The sequence below is a fragment of the Pleurodeles waltl genome, chromosome 2_2 (genome assembly GCF_031143425.1).
Source record: "Pleurodeles waltl isolate 20211129_DDA chromosome 2_2, aPleWal1.hap1.20221129, whole genome shotgun sequence".
NCBI classification, from domain to species: Eukaryota; Metazoa; Chordata; class Amphibia; order Caudata; family Salamandridae; genus Pleurodeles; species Pleurodeles waltl.
Window position 1 is genome coordinate 717,063,631 of NC_090439.1, and position 20,407 is coordinate 717,084,037.

At 44.6% G+C, this 20,407-nt stretch overlaps 1 protein-coding gene across 1 annotated transcript in view; it reads right to left on the minus strand.

Moving 5' to 3' along the window:
• COPS5 (COP9 signalosome subunit 5) overlaps positions 1 to 20,407 on the minus strand; it is a 157,693-nt gene that overhangs the window by 85,968 nt on the left and 51,318 nt on the right. Inside the window, exon 4 of the mRNA XM_069220292.1 lies at positions 9,010 to 9,075. Within this exon, the coding sequence (XP_069076393.1) occupies positions 9,010 to 9,075 (66 nt within the window). The remainder of the gene's footprint in view (positions 1 to 9,009; positions 9,076 to 20,407) is intronic.

Below are 20,407 nucleotides of genomic sequence, written 5' to 3' on the forward strand. Positions count from 1 at the left end.
TGCGAAACAAAGATATGGCTAAAATTGACTTCTCATAAAACCAAATTAAACAGCCATAAGTGGAAATGAAAGTAATCCAATGCAAAGAGGGGAAACATAAATAGCCCTAAAATGTTGCCCTTCCATGATCATCACATTTTTGCACAAATGGAAAGCCACAACAGTAAAATCGGATGTTGCTGGTGAGAAGAAGGTATGCCACTGTCTAAGTGAAGGATCAGATACCTCATCACACCCTCTGCACTAATCTAACTTTGGCATTCCAATAAGTGTTAATATCACTTTTATTCCCCCCCACAAATTTAGGTAGGTAGTTTCTGGTTGGAATTGAACATGGCAAAACTTCAATATCCCATGTAAGTGTACTTTGGAATGGGGAAAATTTGGTGTTAAACTGTCTCCAATTCTGAGGTATGGAAATCAAAATGATGCATTAACATCGCACCCAGTAAATAACAAACAGCATGACTTCGCTATTTACCAGATGTGGTATTACTAGACCAAATTCTCATAGGAGTTGTAATGAGGCCCTTTGGAGTCAAATAAACTATTAGAGTGCTGGTGAACAGACAATTCTAAACAAAGAACTTTGAAGTAGGATGCAAATGCAACAGGGTTTAGCCCCATCACCCACATTTTTCTGGGCATTTAGATGTGTAATTACAGGAAAGTAGACATGTAAAACAAGCCAATTTTAGGATCTTAGGGATGAACCACAAACTGATGTGGAAAAAGGAGACTTCAATGTGTGGCATAGGACATTATAGTTTAGGTACAATGCAGGCAAACGTAAGGCCATGAACTTGGTCTACAGAAATGTTGAAGCACAGTAACAGGTGGGAAAGGGGTTGTTTTACAGGTAACTTAACAAGATGACTATTTGGTTAATCATATCTGAGGGCATTAAAACAGGTGAACAATGTAACAAGACCTTGAAAAGTGCAAATGAAATAAATGTTGGGTTGCACAGGAATAGTTATAAGAAGAATTGGATCTTTTTAAGTCTCATTACAGACATCTTTTGTTGGTTGGCAAGACTTCATGGTTCTACCACACACACACTTAACACACACACACACACACACATCATATTGCAGGCGGCATTCTGAAAGGATCTCTGGGTCATCTATTCACCATCGGCATGGTCGGTGAGCTCTCAACAGTTACAGGCTTGACTAACCGTCAGCCACATTGTTTCCCACCACAGCATATCGCAGAACCTTACATAAACAGACACTGGGAAGGTCTCCCACGAATTGCACACGCCTGGCAATCTTGTAAGGGATTTTGTATTTAACAATACCCATTCCATGACAGCTGCTGATGTGTTGTGATGCGTGCATGCACTGTGCTGAAGGTGGCTATTTTTACTCATCGTTCTAACACAGTGGGTAAAGAAAGTAAATTCAAATATATGAAAAAAGGAAAGCTAAAAGTGGGTAAAGCCAGGGTTGGAATAGGGCAGAAAATTGGACCTGGCACCAAAGTAAAAGTAGCTCCTTATTAATTAATCAGAACACAAAAAAGTCACCCATGGCAAAGCACAAACGGCTGCACGTGCCCCACTAGCACTTTAGAACTGCCTGACCATCATCATTTTGTTTTTAATACAGACGACAGGAAATGGGAGGGGGAATGGGATGGAAGCATGCTAGGGAGCATACAGAGCTTGGGGAAAGAGCATGGGGTACAGGAAAATGGGAAAAAGAGCAAGGAAACATGCATATCTATAGAGTGTTCATGATAAAATAAATATAAAAATAGATGAACAAGTTAATTATCTTCGGTAACTCCTAATCTGGTAGAGACTATCTAATCACAGATTCCTTACCTTACAATATTCCCCAGGTGTCAGACTAGATCCAGAAAATCTTGAGTGGTACCTCTACGCATCAGTAGGTAGAACTGATTGGCTCTGCATCAGGCCTGTCAGATGTGACATGCATGGTGCTTATATAGGCACGACCTCAGCGTGGTGACATCAGTTTCTTTTTGTGACATTTCTGCGCCAGAAGCACGGAGCCACAACTGAAAGCGGATGGACCAGTGTGCAGATACTAAGGACTTACAGGGGCCACACTAGTTGGAAAAGTCCATTCCTAGAAGTGGGAGAATGGGATGGTGGGTAAAGAATCCAATGTCTCTATCAGATAAGGCGTTTCTAAAGGCAAGTAGCTTGTTCATCTGACAAGAGATTTCTAGCCACATATTCCTTACCTTAGAGTACACACTCAGGCAATCACTCCCCTAAGGAGAGTCTGCAAACAGATTCAGAGCAGGAAGCCCTGATAGGCAGAACAGGGCAAGGTGCCTATTATGATGGACCCGACTGTCAAGGCAGTAGTATTTAGTAAACGTGTGCAGTGATGCCCATGTCGCATACAGATCTCCAGGATGGTGACTCCACAAGCTAAAACTGTGGTCACAGCTTTGGCTCTGGAGGAATGAGCCACAAGCCCTCAGGGGGGTTACATTTCGGTCAGTGCATAGCAGATCTTAATTCAGAGTACAATCAATCTGGAGACAGTCCGTTTTTGCACAGCATCCCCTTTCTGTGCTCCAGCTAACCCAATGAACAGATGATCATCCTCATGGTGTTCTTTGCTACAATCAATTCAGAACACACATTTTTGGGTCCAGGTAATGAAGTCTCTACTCCTTTTTGAAAGGAAGAGATGGAGCAAAGAAGGTTGGCAGGGTGATGGTTTGGCTGATGTTGTTGGGTGTCACCACTTTTGGCAGGAACAAGGCATGTATTCTCAGAACCAGTTGGTCTGTAAAAATGTTGGTGTATTGAGGGTGCAAAGAGTGCTTGCATCTCCCTGAGCTTCATGGCCAATGTAATGGCCACTTCGAAGTCAAGAGATGCAAAGGGCAGGTATGCATACACTCGAACGGCGAACACGTCAAAAATGTAAAAACTAAGTTCAGGTCGCAATGGAACATGATGGAGGGTTTTGGAAGAAACAGATGTTTGTGTGTTCTGGTGAAGGGCAAACCCTGAGTACTTATAATGATAGCTGCTTCAGAATTGGAATCCTTACCAAAAGTGAGCTTACATAGATAATTGCAGTGATGGGTGCAATTATAAAGTGCAGCTGCAACAGATAAAGCCTTTATCCCTAGAAAACAGAGCTGCTAGCCAGCATCAAACTACCTTGTAATTTAAACTACATCGCCCAACCCCGCTGGCAGAACAAGCACTCTTTGCATGGTTGATTATCCCTTTACCCAGAGGTAATAACCAGAGCTGCTCGATGAACAAGTTACTTACCTTCGGTAACTCATTATCTGGTAGAGACTATCTAGCTGCAGATTTCTCACCTTTGATTTCCATAGGCATCAGGCTGGATCTGAAAACTGTTGCCCAAACAATAACCCTTGTGTGCGACGTCGGATGACTCCATTCGACTCCATGTGGCATTGATGGAGTCGCTGGTGCTGGAAGTGACGTTGCGGTCACCTATGTAGGTGCCACCCAGGGTCGCGGTTGTCAATTACTTTAATCACAACATTCCATGCATAAGCGCAGAGCCATTATAAGAACTGGTGCATATGTGTTTCCAAACTAGGGCCCTGAAAAAGGGATCACCTTAACCCTAGTATGAAAGTCCACAGAGCGGGGAGGCATAGGTGGGTGTAAGGACTCTGCAGCAAGACAGAGTCTCCCCCAGATAATGTGTTACCGAAGGTTAGTAACTTGTTCATCTGATAGTGACTTCTAACTGCAGATTCTTCACCTTTGATTAGATACCAAAGTCATATCCTCCTGGCGGAAGGCTCCAGACTAGAAATTCCTGCAGAACTGAATGGCAAAATGTCCATCCCTGCGGATCTGACTGACCGGGCTAGTGTTTGGCAAACATGTGCAATGACGCCCATGCTGCTGCCTGGCAGATGTCCAGGACTGGAACTCCACATGCTAAAGCAGTTGTCGTAGCTTTTCCCCGGATGGAATGGTCCCATAAACCCTCAGGAGGCTGCTACTTAGCCAGGGCATAGCAAATCCTAATACAGAGAACAACCCAGTGTGAAATGGTCTGCTTCTGTACTGCCCATGTCTTCTTTACTTCCACATACCCTATAAAGAATTGGCTGTCCACCTGGAACTCTTTTGTGTGGTCAAGGTAGAACAACAACGCTTTGTTTGGGTCCAGCCGGTGGAGTCGCTCCTCTTCATTTGAGGGATGCGGGACAGCAAAGACAGTGGGCATGGGGACAGTTTGACCCAGACGGAATGGGGTCACCACCTTTGGAAGGAAAGAGGCACGGGTGCGTACCACTAATTTGTCTAGAAATACTGTGAGATATGGAGGATTAGATGATAAGGCATGTATCTCACTCCCACCCAATTATGTAGTGGCTCTAAGGGAGCACACAAGGTAAGTGACAACTAGCTTAAAATCGCACAGAGACATGATGAAAGGTGTAGGGGGAAACGTACAAGTTCTTTGAGAAACCTATTTACAATAGGGGACTTGAACAGAGGGTTTTTCGGGCAGCTGCATAACGGTGGACAGAGCAGAGCGATAGCCCTTCAGAGTGCTCAGAACGGAACCCTGCTGGGCAAGAGTACGAATAAAAAGAATAATTTCAGATAGAGATCAAAGAGAGGACCTATAAATTTCTCTGTACAATATTATACATATCTTTGCCAATGGCAGGCATACATTGTTTTTGTATAGGAACTGGCTGTCAAGGTACGTTACAGACTTGGGGAGGAAGAACGTAAACATCAAATGTTGACAGTGCTGCTCAATCTCCATGCATGAGTGCACAGAGTTGACAGGTTTGGGTGGAGAAGCCTCCCCTACTGCTAAAACAGAAGATCCTCCCGAAGGGGGCAGACTAATTGGACAAACAATCCTCATTTTCAGACGCTCAGGATACCAGGCTCACCATGCCCAGTCTGGAGCCTCAAGTATTACTTGAGGCCGGTCGTTCTTGATCTTCTTGAGAACTCTGGGCATGAGTGGTATGGGCGGAAAGGCGTACAAGAGGCCTAAGCTCCACTCACGACGAAACGCGTTGCAGAGCAATTGCCACCTTGGAAACTCCAACGCGCAATACTGCTGCCATTGCACGTTATCTTTGGAGGTGAACAGATCTAACCGAGGCTCTCCCCAATGCTGAAAGAGGCCTTGCACCACCTTTGAGTGGAGGCGGCACCTGTGATCCGCTACACATTGACAGCGGAGGTCATCCGCTCTGGCGTTCAGAGAACTTGCCAGGTGTTGAACCACCAGGGTAATACCCTGCTGTTCCAGTCATGTCCAGAGACGCAGGGCCTCTTGACAAAGGATCCAAAACCCCAGCACGCCCTGTTTGTTGCAATACCACATGGCGGTGGTGTTGCCTGTGAACACTTGCACCAACTTCCCCTTGACAGCGGGAAGAAATGCCTTCAACGCTAGTCGGATCGCCGGAGCTCAAACATATTAATGTGGAGTCTGGATTCTGCCCCAGACCTCTGATCTCCACCTCTACCAGATGGCCGCCCCATCACAAAAGTGACCAAACTGGCACTACTGTAAGGTCTGATTGGGGAAGGGAGAGGTGTTTGCCTCTATCCCAATTGCAGTTTGTTAACCACCACTGCAGGTCTTTCACAGTTCCCTCCGAGATCTGGACCATATCAGAGAGATTTCCCTGATGCTGCACCCACTGGAACTTCAGGTACCACTGCAGAGACAGCATATGCCATCTTTTAATAGCAGGATACAGGAGGCCCAGCAGTCGCAACCTCAGTCTCACTGAAACCCATGAAAAAAGGCCGAATCATATGTATCATAGCCTAAATATCGTGGACTCGCTGCTCGGGAGGATAAGCCCAAAACTGCATGGGTCCAGAACAGCTCCTATGAAAGAGAACATCTGAGAGGGAGTCAGTGTGACTATGGCACATTTATAGTGAACCCCAAGCGAATGCAGGTGGTTTGATATAGTCTGGAGGTAGGAGACAACAGCCTGGGGTGAGCCCGGCTTCAACAGTCAGTCATCGAGGTAGGGTGAGACTGAAACACCTAACCTGCGCAGATGAACTGCAACGACCGCCATCACCTTGATAAAAACCCGAGGGGCACTGGTAAGACCAAATGGCAGCCTGGTGAACTGAAAGATTTTGTGGCCTACCTTGAACCGCAGATGAAGCCTGTAGACAGGCAGGGTGGGGATATGAAAATATGCATCCTGTACATCCAGTGCTACCAACCAGTCTTCTAGATCTAAGTCTAGGGCAGACAATACCTGAGCCAACGTCAGCATCTCGAACTTCTTTTTGAGGAAGAGACGTACGGTCCACAGAGCAAGAATAGGGCCAAGAGTCTTGACCTTTTTGGTATCAGGAATAACAACCACTGTCTACTTCTGATATCAGGACCCTTTCTATGGCTCTCTTGGCCAAGAGAACCACAACTTCCTCTTGGAGCAGAGACAAATGATCCTTCACCAGCCATTCAAATCTTGGCAGAATGGGGGAGGAAGGATAGGATTCCTGATGATCTGCAGTTCCCAGGTGTCCAATGTTAAAGACTTCCGGTGCTTGAAACGGTGGCTGGCATAGGGCTGATGCAGTACCATGCCCAATCCGTAGCCACGAATGGGGTGGAAGGCACAGTAGACTAGGGGTCGCCGAGAGGCCCAAGGACTTGGCCGTACCCCAATATTACTTAAAGCACTCCAGCGCCAAAACTGCCTTCTCGCCAAACAAGCGAGTGCCATCGAAGGGCATGTCCATCAGGTTTGCTTGGACATTCCTCGAAAAACCAGATATCCTCAGCCTGGCATGGCCCCTTAAAGCCACTGTCTATGCAACCGCTTTGCCTAGCCAGTCAGTGGTCTAAGCCACACCGAATGGTGAACTCAGCTGCGTCCCTTCCATCTTTTACTGCTTGGTAGAGTATGGCCTTGGCCTCCTCCCAGACCTGAGGCAACACTTGCGCAACTGCATCCCAAACGGCATGCAAGAAATGGTCCAAAAACCATGAGGTGTTCACCAACCTCAATGCCAGGCTGGTGGAAGAAAACTATTTCTTCCCAAGATGGTGCAGTCTCTTGGATTCCCTATCCGGGGGAGCTGGAGATAATGTGTCCTGAGAAGTGGAGGATTGGACAGCCAAGCTCTCAAGGGTGGGGTGTTGACTGAGGAAGCTAGGTTCACCCAGAGCAGGGCGATGGACGATTGCCCTATTAACAGGAGCCCCTGTGCTGGGCTTGGACTGAGTTTCCAACAGGGCATCTATGAGTGCTTTGTTGAAGGGCAGGTTGAAGCACTTCCATCAAGATGTTAGCCTTGACAGCCACCCAGTACATTTCAAGGTTGAGGACCACTGCTGCCCTACGCACCACCATTGCATGGGTAGCTTCCTCCCCTGTAGCCACAGTGGGGGGAAGCAAGCCAGTATCTGGACAAGTGTCCAGACCACAGGACAATCCTAGCTCCTCTTATCAGTCTAAACTACTCTCCAAATGGTGTCCCAAAGGGCCCAGTGACCACTCCCACTCGTCTCCCATGCCTGGCTGTGTAAAATCAGGCTCAGGGAAGGATCTGTTGATGCAGTTGACGCTGGAATTGGTGTAATGTGATGTGGTTCCTGCATCGGAATGCGGAATGGGGTTGGTGCCACTGGAGGCACAGGCAGCATTGGCGTCGAGACTGGCGCTGGAGAATACGCCAGGGTACAACTGATGCCAGTCTGAATCCAGATTCAGATCCATGAGACCCCACCTGAGCAGCGACCGAAGCTGCCGGCACTGAACCTGCTGGGTCCTCCTCTGACACATAAACCCCAACACAGCACGGCCAGAGGGGTCAGCCTGCTCGAAAACATGGCACGTGGCCTTGTAAAACTGTTTGATCTGAGCGGGTGTTGATCTGGCTCCTGGAAACGGGGGAGGCCCAGAGTCAAACTGGGCAATGGCTCCGCAAAACTGTGCCGCAAACACCGATGTCCCCTGCTTGTCTCATCGGCCGAAGTGAAATCAAAGCCCTCTCTGACTTCTTCTTGTGCCTCTTCCATGAGTGTTCAGAGTACCTTGAATGGGACAAAGAAGACTTGGGGCTCCTGGAAAGGTCTCAACCAAGACCTCCTAGGAGTCATGCATATATGTGCTACTGATTGTAAGGGAGCCAGCAGCTTTAGGGACTGCTCTGGCAAAGCCTTCAGTGCCATGGCCCAGCAGTCCGAGCACGACTTAGAGACGTGGCTGCGCTCAGGGCACCAGAGGCAAACAAGATGGTGGTCCATAGCAGACATGGCATAGTGACAGGGGCCACATGGTTTGAACCCAGCCTCTCTCAATGACATCCTCAACACACTTGAAACAAAAACTTGATAAACTGTCAACAAAAGGCCTGTCAAAAAGCGAGAGAGGGGAAGCTCTCCGGATCCGCACTAACTGGCATAGAAATAAAAGAAATGACGCCAGCGTGCCTAGGTGGCTCCTATATAGGTGACCGTGACGTCACTTCTGATACCAAGCAGACCTAAATGAAGCCACCCAAGGCTGCAGGGGAAGGGCTTGAGCCTCCCCCCACCACTGACCGCACCGTCACCTGAACTGCCACCTGCACCACGGCCAGCAGCAGCAGCCCCAGTGAGCAGCCGTCCGAGGCTGCAGGGAAAGGGCTGGAGCCTCCCCCAACCACTGACCGCACCGTCACCTGCACCGCCACCTGCACCACTGTGGACAGCCATCTGAGGCTGCAGGGGAAGGGCTGGAGCCTTCCCCCACCACTGACAGCACCGCCGCCAGCCCCGCAACTGACAGGGGTACACAATGTTTCCAAATAATACTAATATGTGACTGCCAATCACAGAAGTTGCACATACAATAATATACAATTTTTTTCTACATTTGATGTACAAGTGGCAATAATATGCAAGGTGCTCTGTTGTTTAATAAAAATACAAGTAACAACACAATAGACCAGCAGGTGTAGCACAATGTGTATGTACTGATGCGAGCTTGGCATAAGAAACTGCATTAGCATTAACACAATGAATTTACCTTAGGGTATGTTCTAAACGCTCCAAGGTTTACTTTTCCTGCAGATATTGTTCTGGTAGGATCAATCTAAATAAAAAAGAAAATCAAGTTTTAAAAACAGTTACTGCACATGTGCACAATATTTGCATATTTACTGCTGTCCCTTATCAAAACTACTTTCCTTCAAGGACCGACTACTTGCAGCCACCCAACGACGTCTGGCACACCAACACACCACAGCAATTGCCAGAAAGCGTTCACTCGTACTAAAATTAAGAAATGGCGATGCAGTTTACCAAAGCTATTGTATTCAATCTTGGAAGAAAAGGTTTGCACAGGGCACAGTGGACTTTGTTTTTTGTAAACTTAGTGCTCCTCAATTGAGATGTGTTTCAGGACTTGAAAGGTTTTCGAAGCTGTCATCTTGAACACTCCTTTGAAACAACAATCTGTGCTTCTTTTCCTGTTGTTTGCTGGGAATTGACTTGGCTAATGAGCACATCAAGCGTTCTGCAATAGAACGCAACTGCTCATCGTCAAAGTTGTTATTCGAATCTCCACTTGTGCAGACACGGGTAGAACCCACAATGTACTATTCTCTTTTACATTTAGTGGTGCTTAGGAAGTGTTTAAACAGTATCACCTTCAACTTCACCATAATCAGCTTCAATTTTAATATCTTAATTTCCCTTCTGGCTTCTTCATTTCTACAGTAAACGACTATCAGTTTTATTGCACTTCATTCTAACAACTCTTTATTTAATGATGCAAATGAGACTTTTAAACATCACTTGTCTACATCTAGGAGTTTCCTCTTTAGCGCTACAGATTATAAAGTTTTTATCTATTTAAAAATTATCTCCGTAAAACATGAAAAACAACCAAATGTTGCTACTTTTATACTGTATAGGCATATTAAGCCAGCATTTTTGCTTTAGATCCCTTTTTGATTAATTTTTAGTTTTGCACCATGCCGCACAGTCAAATTTGGCATAAAGCATATTGTATGGCTTTTTCATTTATCAAAGTGTATTAATATTATCATTAACACACACATATATATTCATTAGAATTTTTACTCCTCTTTCCAGAGATGATGTAATGTGTACTGTTTTCTGTGGTGTACCCCCTTTGCATTTCCTATATTCATGCATTTCATAGCACATTTTTCATTTATAAACGAGTGCTGCATTTAGTATTGATGGCACACGTACAACTTAAAACATTTGATTTATTATGGTTTAGTAATGCATACATTATTCATATGATTTGTGATAGAAACTAGTAAAAGTGCAACAAGATTAATACGTTCATTTGTGCCTTTTACATTATCTATCATGAGATATGCTAATCAGAAAAGTGTATTTAAGCATGCCAGAGAGGAATCTTCAGCTTTCTTCCTGGAAGACTGTTTTGTGTGAGTTGAGCTGCAAACATCACAGAGAAGGCCAATGGCGTCTCGAAGCCAGCAAAACCTTATTAGCTCACTCAGGAATGCCACAACTAATGACAGAGATCGAGAGCGGCATTCGCAAATAACGAACAGGTTTGATCTTCAACATAGACTATGTAGGCGAGAGGCCACTTCAAGAAACTCAGACAGGTATTTTTGGTGTTAAGGTAGCTTAGTTAGGTGCTAACAGATGAGGTGCGTTACAGGGTCAGACTGGAACCAGAAACAGGCCTGAGCACCCCCAAAAAATCCCCCCGGTCCACTGCCACGGGCAAATCACAACCTTTTGCAAAACATTGCTTAGCTAGTGTACGGCAGAGCTTTTACTTTATAATTACTTTAGTATTGCCCTTGTGTTTAGAGCCTGAGGTAAAAGCAGGGCCTGTTATACCAGCTCTGAGCACAGGCCAAAATGCAGGCGTTATCAGCTCCTGCTTCATGCCAATGCTGCTGTAGGCTCCTTTTGGAGTGCCCTTCGTTTATCTGACTGCTGATATGTCACAGCAGAACAGACAGAGTAAAGTTGTAACTGCTTTGCATTAAATGATCCTCTTTTTACAATGCATGCAGTACACAAACCAAATGCTTCTATGCAACACGTGAATTCAGCAGTGCTTGAAAACCAACGTTCCCTTCCTTCATTCATCCCTCCCTCAACTCCTCCCTTCCTCAAAAGCAAGACATTGGCAGCTAAAGGCCAAATTATTGGCTTTTTTAGGTCTGTGTTAGTCAAGGACTTTTGATTTCACTAAAATTATGTGTACAACAATTACTTGCAGGGGTTTTAAGCCACACTTCATCTATTTGACTGGGTTGTGTCATTTACCAAATGATGTCGATCAACGCGACTGAAAAGAACGAGTGGAAGTAGTCTTTTCAATCGCGTTGGTCGACATCCTTGAGCTCTTCTTTGACTTATCATGGTCCTGTTTCTCCATTTGGTCATCATTATATCAGTACATGGTACATTATCTACCAGATTCACTACATGAACGTTTCTGCATTATTGCCTTGAAAAAGTCCTTGTGACGAAACACGTGTCGGCTGTTTGCAGAATGTACTTTTTCCGCGAAGAATAAAATCTCAAACTCTACATTGTGCTTGGACTTTGGACTCTTCTTTCCACCTTGGAATTGACTCTAGGACTACTCTTGGTGTGCCCTGGTATTCTTTGATGTTGCTTTAGCACTGTTCAATTTATTTGATCAGTGCACAAACACCCGTGGTGGTTGGGTGTTCTACCAGGTTGGCACCCATAACAATTTCACTGAACTTGGATCTACTTGTCATACATCTGAATACGGATGTGCGAACATTAAGCATTGACCACCAATTGTTGTTTTAGCTTTCATACTGGATACATGAACTTTATACCTGCTCCCAAACAAAAGTAAAAACGTATTAAATCTAATAAGGTAACTCAATGTTATTCTATATGATACATAGGCCTCACAGTAGTTAAAAAGGCCAACAAAAACAAATTCAGTAAAACAGGAGTAAAGAATGGAAAATGTTAGAGGTGACCCTGTAGGAAGGGTCAAGTCCAACAAGTGTTTATCACACTTGGCCCATGGATTACTACTAAGTGTATGGGTCCTGATATTGACCACTTTCAAAAGGACTGAGCTAGTTTGGACAATAGATAATCGATTTCCCCCGCCTTAGGTGTTTAGGTAGAACATAGCAGTAGTGTTATCCATCAGGATTTGTACTCTCTTCCCTTGGATCTAACTTTGGAGTTCCTTCAGTGCTAAGGAAAATTGTTTTTAAATTCTGGTTAGGGGGTATGCTTGGCATCCTTCTGGCTCAACCATAGCCCTCTTATTTTCAGTTGCCCCATGTGTGTCCCCAGTTCCACCAATGACTCATTTGTTGTTATGATGGCCTGTGGTAGAGATAAATTGTAGGTGGGCAAATTAACAAGGAGAGCGGAGCCAGAGCCGAGATCTGGACTTGGCTCTAAGAGCCAAGCCAAGGGTCTGGCCTTGGCTCTAAGAGCCCATATACGAGCCAATCAATTAATTATTTGGCAAGCAAGTAATGCAATAAAAATGTTAAACTATGAAGAAGTTACTTAAAACATTTTGAAACGTGTATTCTTTAAAACATGCATGTGTGTTTCAGTAATTCAGATTATCTGACTACACTAAGAAGTTTTTAACAGTGATATTTTTTAAATAATAACTTAAAAGCTTCACCTGCTTTCCTGACAGTGTTATTGGTGAACTAAGAGTAAGAGGCAAGTCAGCTGTAATGTGTACCCTGTACAATGGGTGTAGATTTTCATTGCAGACACAGCAACATTACAGTCTATTACAAGACTTGTATCTATTTATCTCTTCTTTATTTCACAACAAAAGGTTTTTCATCAAAGCTTTGTCTTTATTTCTTGGTGCATAAGGGGACAGCCTGGGCGACAGACAGCAGCTACATGAAAGCTCAGGTTGTTTGGGCTTAAGAGGATCTTGCGTCGAGCCAGCCATCTGGCTCATCTATGGCTCGATCTTTTAGTGGCTCGCTCACCTCAAAGGTAAACTGAAATGTCCTCTCTTCATCATGTTTTCCATGGTCTACCACTTTAATTCTTTGCTGATCTCCTGTTCCTGGACGTTTGTGACCCAGGATTGTTCAAACATTTTTGAAGGGGGGCTCATATGTAACCTTGGGTTTAGGAATAACTGGATACACAAGGCCATCATCCCCAACAGCTTCATCACTGTTCTCAAAGTCAGGTGTTAAGACCTGTAGTAAAGACAAGACTGTCCTAACAATGCTTGTACTCTTCAGAGTCGGGTATGCTTTTGATTTGTAAGTATCAGGCTCAGGTCCTGCAAAATCTTTTTTTACTTTCAGGGAGAAGAACCATTTTTCCAATTTATGGAAAACTCCAGTTGGTCAAGAAGGCAACTTTAGCAGGTTCTTCCTGCATTGTTTAAAAGTGTTTGCCTTCACCAGCCTCTAGACAGGAATTCAAATGTATAGATTGTTTCTTGAGGTACTCTGCAGCCACTGCTAATGTTTTGATACACACCACTGGTGCAGATTTTATGTCAAAGGGTAACACCTTTTAAAACAAACCTGAGGTATATTCTGTGTGAGGAATGAATTGGGATGTGAAAGTAGGCATCATTTAAGTCTATAGTTGACAGATAGCCCTTTTCTTCCAAAAGGACTACATTTTGTAATATATCCATCTGAAACCTTTGTGTCATGCAAAGACCCCAGTGTTTTGTTCCTCGAAATGTACAAATTCTACAAATTATTTTTCCAATAGTTCCTGCACCTCCACTAGCTCTTTTTGTATGTTCTAGGATATTGTTGGAGGTGTGTGTATCAACCAGGCAATATGAATGCTTTATTCAGTTTAGCACCCATTTGTGTGTTGAAATTGACTTCCAGGCACACATAAAGGCCCTTTATATTCCCCCACAGGTGTTGTGTGTGCAGTACATTGTGAGGCTCTGTCAGAGGTGCTGCCTCTGGACTTACCTCTGGCACTGCAAAAAGCTCTTGTTTTTTTTGTGTTTTTGTTGCCACTGTTGCTTCTATCTAAAGTGGGTCCCAGAAGGTCATTTTTGGGATGTGGGAATTAAGATAAATCTTCCCACCTCTCATCTATCTGGGATGTCTCCTCTGTTAGATAAAATGCATACATTTCTGAAATATTCCTATGGCTTTATCCATCTGGTTTGCTCTTTTCATACATATCAGGCTGTTATTTACAAATCAATTATGTTGGCCTGTACTTTGTACTTAAATCCTGAAATGCATAGTCACTCAGGTCTTCTCATCAAGGTGCCTGTACCCAATTGACTACTGAAAATGTCAGCTGTGTCAAATGCAGACATAAGGCAAGAGCTGCTGATGTTCTTCTACCTCCCTATGACTGCCTTTGGAGTAACATTAGGTCTTCCACGTCTTCCCAATGTTTGTGACTTTGCCTGAAGAGAAGGGTATTTTAGTTGGTGTACCCAGTGTCTTTGGGTCCTCCCCCAGACAAGGATAGCAAAAGGCTAGAAGCAGTGGGTGGCGAGATGGGGAGGCCAATGGCTATACAGTTTTCCTCAATAAATGGTCACATAAATGGGTCACCCCTGGTGCAGGACGCATATGTCTCCTCAGCGATTCTGCGGTTTCCTGTACTGGGGCAATTCACTGGCTCCTTTGGGGCAGTTTTCATTCCTGGCAGTCCCAGTATGGTTGACCCTGGAGAATTTCTTATTTTTTGGTGAAGTGATCTATTATTGATTAACACCACCTCCTATTGGCGTTCCATACTTCTGGCCCACTGCTGAAGGTTCCACCTGCGTCAATCTATTTCTTCTCATTTAGTGCCTTTCGATCCAACTAATCCTTCTCAAGGGGGCTCCCTATCAAAACAGTCCTGATGATGATGATGATCCCACATTCATACAGGGGATCGACCCTTCATTGGCTCTTGTAGTGGATCCGTTTTAAATGCCTTAATTGTACTTTAACAGGCCATACTTGTCTTAGTCATATGACACACACATTGATCACTTTACTCACATGTGTACTATGTTCAAGAGATCACAACGCACATTCTCACTAGGAATGAACGTGTTGCTTTCTTTTGTTTGATTACATTAAATTATCACTTGGTTGCAATTATTATGCTATTTTCTATATAAGGGACCGCTGCTCTTTGAGTGACTTCAATAATTTTGAGCACACCTTCACAAAATGGGCACACTTTTTTACATAACAATACAAGAGTCCCTGCATCCCCTCCGGTACAGTGAACTCCTGCATGACCTATTCACCCCAGTTTATCCGGGTTGCCTTACCACCTTATAGAGGATTTTGTAAAGAGCTTCTTGTGCCCCGCATGAACAGCTTCTCAATTAGCCCTTATTTAAGCACTGCTTCTGTTCAAAGAACGGGACCTCACCAGCACCTAAAGCATTTTGTAGTGTTTTACACTTCCCTTCCACTATGCTCCAGAAGTAAAGTCTATCCATTCCCAGTGCAAACTTTTTATTCCCTCCACAATGAGGTAATAGGAGAAGGATACGAAGACCGAACCAACTTGCCCCCGACTCATTCCATACTATCAAGGTAACCCTTGTGATGGGCAAAACGGATAGCTGAGGATGTCTGTATGCATGTGGGGTCCACTGTATTTTCCACAGGTAGCAAGCGTGTATTCTATCACATACAGGAGGTTTTCAGATTCTTTCCTTGCCCATTCTACTAGATATTTGAAATCATTACCCTATACTAACTAAGCAAAATGGGGACTCCACCTTGTTTAGTGGCAGCATAAAGTGTTCTTTACCAAAGCCTTGTCCTTTTCTCTTGCCAAATGAAATGCATCCACATTCTTTGTAGGTGTGCAATGTAGTTTCTTTTAATAAGAAGTGCCAGTGTTTGAAACTCGTACAAGATTTCTGTCAATATAAATCTTTGAAGTGGAGCTATCTGGCTTAGTCACGAAAGGGTCTTATTTTTCGAGCTCAGCCTTCACTACTTTAGTCAGACCCCGTAAGTTGATATCTTTAGTTATAGCAAATGTTTGGCAAAGTCTATTCACAAATATCTAATCGGGGTCTTACCCTCTTTTTAGGAGGCCCAGTTTCTCCATGTCCTGAGCGGATTAAGAATTAGTGATTGCCAGCCCTAGTTCAGGTTAATCTTAAAGTCCGTTATTTGCCGATACTCTCGAGTTCAACCACCATTCCATTAATGATGTTTTGGAATCTGTTAGGTAGAGAAAAATGTCATCAGCAAACATGGTGAGGTTATAGTTTAATGCCCCATTTTAATTCCCTTTGAGTATTGTTCCTGATACTTTGCGCCAGGGGTTCCACGCTAATGGCAAACAAAAGCTGGACTGGGGACAACCTTACCTAGTTTGTTCATCTATTGAGACTGTTCTGGATAAGGCATTATTGATTCCAACTCAAACCCAAAATAACGGCAGGTGTATATTTTCCTTCAGAATTCCCTGACGTCACAGTGTGGCAATTTTAGTCAATATTTTAGCATTAGTGTCAGGTAACAAAATAAGCCGAGAGGAAGCACAATTATCAGGTGGCTTAATTGCCTTTGAAATCAGGGATATCATAGACTTTGCCATCGTTTATTTTACTACCCCTTATTCAAGGCTTTCAAGGTATACTTTAGGCATTAATGGCAGCAAATGATTCACGGTTTTTAAAACTTCCCGAAAACCATCAGGCCTTGTCACTTTTGAGATGTGCCTTTTCAAGTTCCCCTTTTTCTGCTTGCAAGATTTTCACAAGCCTGCCTGCCGCAAATATGCCTGCTGATCCCGGTGGGTGGTAACTAAACACAAATAAGCTCTGCTTTTCTCTCCTACACATTTCCCCATTAAGGTTTCTCACCTCCTCAACAAAACCACTTCCTTGTTTAGCTCTCAACAGATTAGTGCACAACTTACAAGGCTTACTGCTTAGTGTGTACATTTTGTTTTAATCCAGTTTATCCATTTTAAATAATTAGCTTTCTCTATTTCTATGGTTCTGATTTGGCCTCTAATCGCAAAGTCTTTTCTCCATTGCTTTTGTGACTTTTTTATCTTCTGCAATTTTCAAATTCATTCTCAAAAGAACTTCGAGGCTTTCCTTCAGCTTTATAACATAGGCTGCTTCTGCTACAAACTTGCCCTGCCTTATCACCATTAGGGCGTCTCCACCTTGCGGCTGTACAGGTGTCATTTTGCTATCCCTCCTCTCCCCCATGTCCTTACCCTGCACGTTGTGTGAGGATGCTCTCTATCAGGTATGTCCATGACCTGATAATATAATGGGTTCTTGGTTTACATCTTGTACCTCTGCTAAAAGACTCTTGTCCAAGAGATTGTAGTCTATCCTAGTGTAATTAACTTTTGTACTCTGCTGAGGATTGTGAATATTCTTCACGACCTGTCCACAAGTCCTGTGTCGCTCAGCGGAGCCCTCCCCGATGCAGATGTTCACGTTCCTTCCCAGAATCATGTGACCTGTTGTTCACTCAGCAAGGGCCCCGATAAAGCAAGCCACCTGCTTGGGGCAGTATATGGATGCTAGTGTGAGAGGCTCCCCATTTCGCAAGCCCTTGCCCCCAAATAGCTACCCATCTTCCAGTTTTGTCTCTTCATAGGCGGTCAAATAAGAAGGTACAATGAGTGGGAATTAAAAGCGCCATGCAGGGAATAGTTTGGGTCATTTACAGCATAAGGAAACATCTACATGGTGCATGTATTTTGCAGTTTTTGGTGTATATACTGTGACTGAAAAACATTCCTTCCTCGCCCTTTGCCCCCATCCTGTTGCACAGACTACTCTCACCTTCCCCTACAAGTGTTTAACGACTATAAAACGTGTTCAACCATTCAGATGGAGAGGGAAAATAAAGGGACTAATTGTGTTAAAAGGGGATCGTTCTGTTGGAAACTTCATTGTCTGCTTCACAATATGGTGCCAGCAGCTACTTAAAAGTAAAGGAATATGGCTCCTCCATGTGTTGTGCTTAAATGATGGCTTGCTCTCAGCTTTGGGTTGCTCACTTCAATCAAGTTTCCACTCGACGCAGACTGCCAGTTCCAGGCTGCTGTACGGCATCGGCGTGCTGGTGCTTTGGAGACGAGTCCCGTCAATCTTTTTTGCCTCCTCTAGGTTCATGTTGTGTCGCTGTGGTGCAGTTATCCATTCTTGGCTTTTTGGGGCAAAGGCGAGCTGTTTGTTGTTCATCTTCCATGTCACTTTTGGGTGAGTTTAACTCCAGGGTATCACGTTTCCGTTAGTGATTTCAAAAACCACTGTTTTCACTGCCAGTCAAGACTGATCCAAAATGTATGGCCTCACTTCTACTGAACTCCTTTTTCCCTCGAAAATGTAGTTGCTGGTTGAACGCTTGTTGTTTTAGCAGGGCGACAGGAGTGAGGCGTTGATAGATCCGACTACACGGCCCGCTATACCCAGAAGGTCCTCCGATTTGCACTGCCATTTAGAACCGCCTCTGAAACAGTGTGGGCACAGCAGGATATCAATGGTAGTTTGTGTCCAGGTCTTACCACCCTCGTTCTATGTGCCCTATGTATCTGCAGCACTTCACTCAAGAATAGCATCCAGAAGGCCCCCCACCATTTTTTTTTTTTACCTTATCTTGTCTGTCTTTCCCTGCTGGAATTCCCTTATTCATAGGGGATGTCAGTGGGATCGATTCTCAAAGTCCTCCTGTTTTTACTGGAGAATGATCATCAGTTCATCCAAGGTTATTAAAGCAGTTCCGATATTGCTCCAGAACTAGGTAAGTTCTTCCTCCGCATAATACATGGAATTCACCCCATTGCTCAGCCACTCTACCTCCGAGTTCTTGCAGACTCTGCTTCAAGTCTGTCCATACTGCCCCTATTTCCAACTCGATCTCGGAGAAATATTGGTTTATTTAAAAAAAAAAAAATTTAGGCGATTTTTCAATCCTCATCACAAGTGATGCCCTCAACGCTCGGTACATCCTCCTTCATCTTGTTGTAGAGGTCTTTAACGTCACAGTCTCTTTCACCCCTGCAAACTACCATGTTGGTAAGGTTGTGCTCATAGAGAGATGTGCCGGTGCTACTGCAGGGTGGCGCATATTGAGAATATGGAGTCGGATAATGTCCGAGGCCAGCTGGCCTTTATCGCAGCCGCTTTCTCATCTGCGTCCATACTCCCCCCAACCACACTGTAAACACTAGTTGAGCCACTGCTCCTGCAGAAAGCCCGTTTCATTTGAGGCTCTGAGAGGGCATCACTCTTTCCCACTGCCCATTGGGAGACTGATTCACGTCTCTGTATTGTGGATTAAACTGCATCACTCCTCTTTGCACAGCCCGTCCTCTCTTGGTCCCTAGGGGATGTGGCATGCTAAATGTGCGGGTGCCCAAATGCGTGACCACTGTTCAGCAATGAGAGGCCACCAACGTACTGGTGAGGCCTCCAGCGTGGTCTCTCTTTCCACGTGGCCTTAGCCAGTGCCCTCCGTCTTGGAACCAGGTGTTGACTGCCAAATGTCACTAAACCCACAACCAGATCGGGCTTTATTCTGCTTCTGGTGCCCGAATCTGCCATGTCACAGGCCCAGTATGCAGCAGGAAGTCCTGCCTAACCTGCAACTAGAGTGCAGTTGTAAAAATCACTCCCCCTCCTAGGCTCTGGCCCTGCCCTGGCTTTTTTTTTGCGATGGTAAGAACAGAAGATTCTTAAGCTACTTCAACAGCAAACTTTTTCAGCATCAACGGCTGGTGTTTTTGTGGCTCCACTTTATTGCTTGACGGTCTTGTCTTCTGTTTCACAGGCAATTTGGATGCCTGGTCTTTCGAATGCTCCAGCAGCTTTTTGGGGTGGGACACTGTAGACTTGGGGTCCTTCCTATGATCACAATTTTCGACCTCCTGCTTAAGAACCTCGAGTTCTGGATCCTCCTGTTGTTCGCCCGGAGCCTCTTTGGCATTTACATCATCTTCGGAGAAACCAGTCTCCTCCCATTGGCGGCACATTCGTCCTTTGTTTTTCAAGCTCTGATAGTCCTGCCATGGTCTGCTACTGCCCAGTGGGCAAGAAATACCTTATCTCTAGGAATGACAGACTTTGGTTTGAAATGAAAAAAAGAGGCATAGCAGTCATCGCACTTTTGATCTCTATGCAGACAGAACATGCACATTTTCGTTGTTTCCGGCAAACGTTCTGTGGCAGTTTGGGCAGAGCTTGAAATACTGCTAATGCTCTAAGATGCTGCAGAGGATCTTCAGGGACCCGCACTTACTCTGAATACTATTCTTTGACTATGCACAAGTATCCCCTCCAAATCTCCTCAAAACCCCTGCTGCAGAAAAATAAGAATCTAAAATGGTGGTCACATTTGGGGGCACTTTTGGGGTTACGGTTGACATAATTCTTTGGCTCAGTCTATGTTGACACCCATCACAGATAGGAAAATGTATACTGGAACACTTCCGGG